The 6,604-nt window shown below is 40.2% G+C and overlaps 1 protein-coding gene across 2 annotated transcripts; it reads right to left on the bottom strand.

Annotated features, from left to right (window-relative positions):
* Window positions 1-263: 263 nt before the first annotated feature.
* Window positions 264-4,052, bottom strand: MTPAP (mitochondrial poly(A) polymerase). Of its 2 annotated transcripts, none has more exons than XM_069847498.1 (4): window positions 3,871-4,052; window positions 3,278-3,474; window positions 1,537-1,755; window positions 264-1,464 (listed from the first exon to the last, which is right to left on the bottom strand). In XM_069847498.1, the coding sequence occupies exons 1-4, from the start codon at window positions 4,019-4,021 to the stop codon at window positions 337-339; spliced, it is 1,695 nt and encodes a 564-aa protein (XP_069703599.1). In that variant the 5' UTR covers window positions 4,022-4,052; the 3' UTR covers window positions 264-336. The 2 variants fall into 2 exon arrangements, with proteins under 2 accessions (XP_069703599.1, XP_069703600.1); XM_069847499.1 differs by having other exon boundaries at window positions 3,278-3,436; window positions 3,871-4,051.
* Between the last annotated feature and the right edge of the window lie 2,552 nt (window positions 4,053-6,604).

Raw genomic sequence — 6,604 nt, 5'->3', positions numbered from 1 at the left:
TTTTTCTCTGTTGCATCTGGAATTTATCGTACTTGTGTACAATATCTAGGAACAGTACTCAAGGCTGATTTGTAATTAGTACAGATGATTCTTGCTTCGATAAGACTAAAAGGGTCTGGAATGTCATCAAGATTCGCATTACTTTTAAAATGTTACTCGATTCAATAACAGTTTCTGAAAGGGTTCCTACAAACACAACACTGACTGTCAAAACTGTGGAGTTCAGGAAGTTGGCTATGACTTTCAGAAAAATAAGAACACAGTTTGAAAACTGAAAACAACTATATTGACAATGAAGCCAAAATGAATCACAGATACACAAAGAGGCAGAACCTGCTACCTCCGCCGCTGTCGGCTGGAGGCCTTGACCACTCTAGAGGGCTTCTCCTCTGTATGCTGTTGCATCTCGACAGTCGACTTGTCAAAGAGCTCCGTGACATCCATCATCCTGGAAGGTGTCGACCTGCGAGGGGGGATATAGAAGATATTGCGGCCCTTGGCAGCTGCATGCGGGGCCTCCAGAAGTGCGGCAAGCCCCCACGACTTTGCAGTTCCAGGGTCAAGAGGTACAGATTCCAGCAACCAGGCAGCATTGCGGAGCTCCACACGCAGGCGCTCTGTCTCATCACGGCTCACGTTGCGACTCACATTGAGACCACGCTCCAGTGGGTTCACTATATACAGTGGCGCATGGTCGGGCTTCGGTACTTCCACCTTGCTAGAGAGTGATACAGCATATGATGCGAAGTCAAATGATGCGTAGAACTCAAAGAAGCCAGTGAAGAGTGCAGCAAGGTCGGTTTTCACAGAGCCAGGCAACCTCACCACGTCTCCTGTGGCACCAAGTAATGGCAGCACACCGTGTTGTTGCAGGTAGAAAAGTACAAGCAGTGTTAGCGAGAAGTTAGTGATCCAGCGTCCAGGTGCCGGGTTCGTTAGTCCCACCTCACGTGCCCAACGCCGCACTGCCCCTACCAGAGGACGCACACGCGGGTCTGACGTGCCCAGTGTGTAGAGTAGGGCGCTCATATGCACGGCAGTATCATTATCAAGTGACAGGTCGCACTCTATACCCGTCAATTCGTGCTTGAACTTTATGATAGGCACACGTGCCTGGAGCACGCGCCGTACATGGGAGCATCCTGGTAAAAGCAGTTGGCACACGTCACCCAGTGTCTCCATGAGACGCTGCGTCTGTGGACGCCCTCCCATAAGTGCTGCCTTGGCATGGAACACAAGTCGACAGTCGTCACTTGGCACCTCGCAGTCAGGCAGTAGCACCACATCCAGGTCACATGTGGCCCGTCCAAAACCATTCACAGAGGAGCCGAATGGCAGGGCTTTGACATGGGGGAACAATCCTGCAAGAGCCAGTTCGATCTGGCGTGCTGTAAGGAAGCGTAGTCTTGAACCCAAGTCATTCAGAGCTGTGGCACGATGCAGCACTAGGAGCTGATCTGAAAGCTAAAATAGACAGTCACTCTCTGGCCTCCATTTGCAACTTTTTTCCCACACTTAACAAAGAACATCCCTTACCGACTGAGCTGCATTCATCCAGTTTTGGAGCTCTTCCGTAGATGGCGCCTCTACATGAGCTTGTGGGGAGAAGTCCTGTTTTGACTGGGAAGCCTTTTTGGGAGCACGGAACCACAGGAATGGAGACTGCACAGGGACAACCTCCTTGTTGATGTGGCCGCTCACGTTGAGAATATTGTGTACATGTGCACTGTCCTCGAATTCCACCACCACAAAGTGCTGCAACAATGAAACAGTTTGATAAGATTAACATCATTCAATTGAGAAATTTTTGTCAGCAACAATCTACATCACCTTCATTTACCTAAATACAGAAACAAACCCAGCTATTTTGGAGGCTGGCTCAATGAAGTGACTAGCAGTACAAAAATTTCATTAAAATACGAGTATATATGAAAAATAAAAATTATTCTCCCAAGAAGTCACAAGGATAACAAAATATATACAAAGGAATAAAAACGAAATCATTAACTTCAGTCCACAGCATGTCCAAAAAATACCTGTTTCTACTTTAATAATTAATTACAATAAAACTAAAAGAGAACAAAGCAGTTTTTACCTTATTAATTATTATTACATAGCTCAAAAGGTTTGTTCACTAGAGGGTTTTAACATTTGTACCATGTGCAGCACGTGAAGACAGTATTCTACCTTTTGCCAAGTATTGGGCCTATCAACTTGCTATGCATTAGTTCACACCAAATATTCTTTTTAATTGAGTTATTTTACGATACTTTACAACTGCTATGGTTATCTAGCTTCTGAGTGAGATGAAGGTGATAATGCCAGTGAAATGAGGCCGGGATCAAGTGACTAAAGTTACCCAACATTTGCTTTTCATGGACTGAGGGAAAACTCCAGAAAAAACATCAGCCAGATAACTTGTCCCAACTAGAGCGATGAACACCAAATGTTTACCTTAGCACTATCATGCATATGCTCATAAACATTGTGAGAGTTTTCTTTGCCTCACGGCCGACACTTCAAAATTAACTTCAAAATCAATGTGTGGTAGCCAATCTTTAACTCTGCATTTTGTGGTTAGTACTAATAATATAGCTAAACATGCCTTCCTTTTATTAGGATCCATTGTACTTGTATGTCTGTGCTGAAGAAGAAAACAAGAAGCACATTATTACTGACCACAAATATTGACAATAATATTGATCGTGTAGGATCGCTAAAATATTGACTCGAACTGTTAGTATTATTGACTCATTATTACTGATCAGTATTATTACTGACCGTGAAAATGGCTGTATTAGGTGTAGCGCAACTCGTCACACTACTGAAAAAAAAAAAAAACAAAGATTCCGAAAATGTTATCACTATCACACGAACATGCATTTCATAGTTTAAGTGCTATACTTGTGCAGTAAAGATTTTTTCTTAAATACAGTAGTACATATGTCAAGATAAAGTAATTAATTAATTATACAGTACTGGTACATAACAAGGAAATTCCTGATTTATGAGACACGCATTTTATTAGCCTCCGTATTCATGTGATCAGGATGAAAAATTAACTTACAACACAGTAGACACACATCTCATCCCTTCCTCTCTCACCGGCTAGCAAAGTGGGCATTCCCGATTAGTTAGTTTCCAACAAGCCTACATAGAACGTTAGTTTTCTTTCACTGTATTGACTGTCGGAAGAGTGCGAATGGTTCAGACTTCTAGGTCATTCTGTGTGGGTTATACTTATTTTACCCTCCCGTCTCCTTGTTACTTCGCTCACCAAGTCCGGAGGCAAACTGTAGTGATGCATGCCTCGTACTTCACCGTGCTGGTTGCAGTACTGCCGCAGATCAGGGCAAGACTCCTCCGAATGCACTTGTACCAACACGCTCCGCTGTGCTTCTTGTCTGTGGGCCTCCACCATCTGCTCAAAGGAGACCTGCGATTCGACCTCTGCATAAGATGGTTGTTTAGTATCTATAGATTTGATAAAAAGAAAAAGTTACATCTTTAAAGTAAAACATATCTAGCCTACAACGGAGCCTACAAATCTACCACAATTATTTTTATAAATAACGTGTATACTAGTACTTGGTTTGGTACATGTTTTCTTTCACACTTTCATTTTTGATTTTCTATATCCGTAATAACTACAGGTTACATAAAGATACAAGTAATTTGACTTGTAGAAATTGTACCTACGTCTAAGTTAAAATGCGAAACCTACATATTGGCCTATTTTGGTAAGGAGTCCCAGAACTGGCATATGTAAGAACTTACTTTTTCTTTTTGTATAATCTACTAAAAGGTGAACGTTCACATAACCAAGAAATGATCAGGTTTTTAGGTTACAAAGCAAATGCAATTTGTTACCAGATTTCTTGACGTTGGATTTCCATAGTTTTTGAATGTAATAAGTTGTGTGTTTGTATAATTTAATTTTAACATGTCTTGTTCTTATATAGTTGTAACTATTATTGAGAACTGGTAAAATACCACAACTACTACGAACTAGGAACAACATATTTTCATTTTCTATTGTTTATTCGATTTTAGTACCTATCGATATATCGTTTCTGAAAGCACTATACAGTGACGAAAACATGGAAATTTTCCCCCTAAATTTGGATTGCAGCCTAGGATTGCAGATAAGCAACATTTATTTTTTTTAACTAATGGGAGGATACTTTTCGTCATTCGCCCATATGAAGCCAGTTGTGTAGACCAATTTACCGACAGAGTCGTTACCCAGGGTGCGTCACTACGTCATAGCAGGCTGGTCTACGCTACACCCGCGATGTGATGGTGACGGAGATTTGTTGAGATGCCAAAAGGAAACAGGACCACGGGCTTGCCCAACGCGTTATAAATCAGGGGTACGCCGGGGATCGAACTTGTGTCCACAGAATTATAAGTCAAGTCTATTTGCCATTATCTACTTACTTCGTTAATTAAAGCTTACTTTACACTTTTATAAATCGTCCTGTTTCTAATTACATCCGATTAGGAGCTTCAACATATAATAATGGAGAACTTCACATAGTAAATTGAAGAATGGGTAAAACGGAGAAAAATTCTCTCCGGCACAGGGATTCGAATCCGAGTTTTCAGCTCTACGTGCTGACGTTCTATCCAGTAAGCCACACCGGATTCAAATTCCGATGCCGGATTCAATCCATCTCAATTTAAGTTCTATCTCTCTGTTCCCCTTTAGTGGCCTATCCTCATGTACTGTATCACAGGGTGACAGTGGCACAATGTCCAACACTTTGTACAGAGGTGCAATCATTACGAGTGACAAAGTGGACGGGTCCGACGGAACATGGCGCCGTCTCGAATCACGAAGTATCATATTACTATGATGCACCAAAGTACAAGTATATATGAAAACCCGGATTCGAATCCCGGTGCGGGAGAGAATTTTTCTCCGTTGTAACGGTTAGCGCGTCTGACCTTGAAACTAGCGGGTCTTGGTTCAAATCCTGGTTGGAGTTTTTTCCGGGGTTTTCTCTCAATCAATTGAAGCAGAATTGCTGGGTAACTTTCGGCGTTGGATCTCGGACTCATTTCGCCATCAATAATTCACATATCGTCATCCATACAATAGCCCGGGTTAAGTTCACGGTGCGACGTGCTGTACTTGTACAAGAGCGCGGTCGTTCGGCTACGCAATCATTAGCAGAATAGGAGTGGTAAGCACAATAAGCTTCAGGTTGCAGCGCAAGCCTTCGGGTCCCTCTTGCGTACAAAAAAAAAAAAACAGTGGCGGCGCCAACATTTTCAGTTTAAGGGGATAAAAGAAACTTTGTAATGAGCGTAGAAATTTGCTGGTCAGTGCAACTGTTTTTACTACCGTACAAAGTGTTCAGCCACGTTCAGCTCGGCTTATGGATGGGAACACGATGCTGTTTGGAAGAATGGGCAGGGCTTAACTTTCGATAGGGCATCACTTTTCTCTTTTGGATGTTGGATATATGATGTCCCATACCTTGTAGGAGAGATTCCAGCGAAACGGGACTCGAAACGACTTCAGAATACCACGTAAGTAGTGTCGCTATTGCATTATTGAATTACTTATTTTTGGTGCAGGGAACTTCTTTATTAAGTGCAAGTATTTATTAAATACAGTCTTCGTATATAAATACTTACGCGGTATTCTGAAATATAGCGCGGGACTCATTCGAAACCTTTCATTAAATTTATACAATGATACGAACGTGTTATTAATTCTTGCCCGGAGAATTTTACGTATACGTCTTCGTTTGATTAGGCCTAAATTCAATATCTTCGTCTGAGTCATTAGAACTCCTTAATAACATCAAAACTGCTTTAGTTTAATTCTTAATATTATCCAGTTACTCAAAAATTAATTTAATAAGTATTTCTTTATTGTATTTATTCATAATTTGTTGTAATATCAAACTTTACACATCTCAGAGGTATTGTAGAAAATGTGCTAATTTTACAAGTAAAATTTACACGTTTGTAAAATTACTCTTCATTTTGAAAAAGAATACTTGCAAAGTGAGCAAAATTTAATTTGTAAAGATTTGATTTCCTTTGTAAAGTTCAACATTACAAACAAAGATTGTGAAACAGAAGTTTACAATTTACAAGCAAAGTTTACAATTTACAAAGATTGTAAACATTGTGAACCGATCCGGACTTTTAAGATGTCGATCGATCGAGCACGACTAAATAAATGCAATAAATAATAATAATAATAATAATAATAATAATAATAATAATAATAATAATAATAATGATTTATTTTAGCTGGCAGAGTTAAGGCCGTAAGGCCTTCTCTTCCACTCAACCAGCAAAAAGTGTATATACATATGCATGAACTTACAAAGAATTCAACAATTTGATTTAGATGAGAGTTACATGTATACAAGAGTTATTTACGAATTAAACAACAAAATACTATGAACTATTAATTAAACACTGAAATAAACTGTGTAGCAGAATTAAACTAAAGCAGAATTAAACTAAATACTCGCTGAGAAAATGCAAAAGTGGAGATGAGCACAACAGGAGAATAAAGACTTTTCATTACGAATCAAACAAGCCAAAGGCCACCGCTGAGGAGTACAAGAGTGGCAGA

This window comes from Periplaneta americana, chromosome 15 (assembly GCF_040183065.1).
Source record: "Periplaneta americana isolate PAMFEO1 chromosome 15, P.americana_PAMFEO1_priV1, whole genome shotgun sequence".
Lineage (NCBI taxonomy): Eukaryota > Metazoa > Arthropoda > Insecta > Blattodea > Blattidae > Periplaneta > Periplaneta americana.
This window is presented reverse-complemented; position numbering and strand designations above follow the sequence as displayed.

Bases quoted from the DNA above. Each gene is read 5' to 3' on its own strand.
- MTPAP (XM_069847498.1), bottom strand. From the start codon at position 4,021: ATGTTGTTCCTAGTTCGTAGTAGTTGTGGTATTTTACCAGTTCTCAAT. The intron at 3,475-3,870 runs GTAACAAATTGC...TCAAATCTATAG, and splicing joins ATCCAACGTCAAGAAATCTG to ATACTAAACAACCATCTTAT. The intron at 1,465-1,536 runs GTAAGGGATGTT...TGTCTATTTTAG, and splicing joins GGATGAATGCAGCTCAGTCG to CTTTCAGATCAGCTCCTAGT.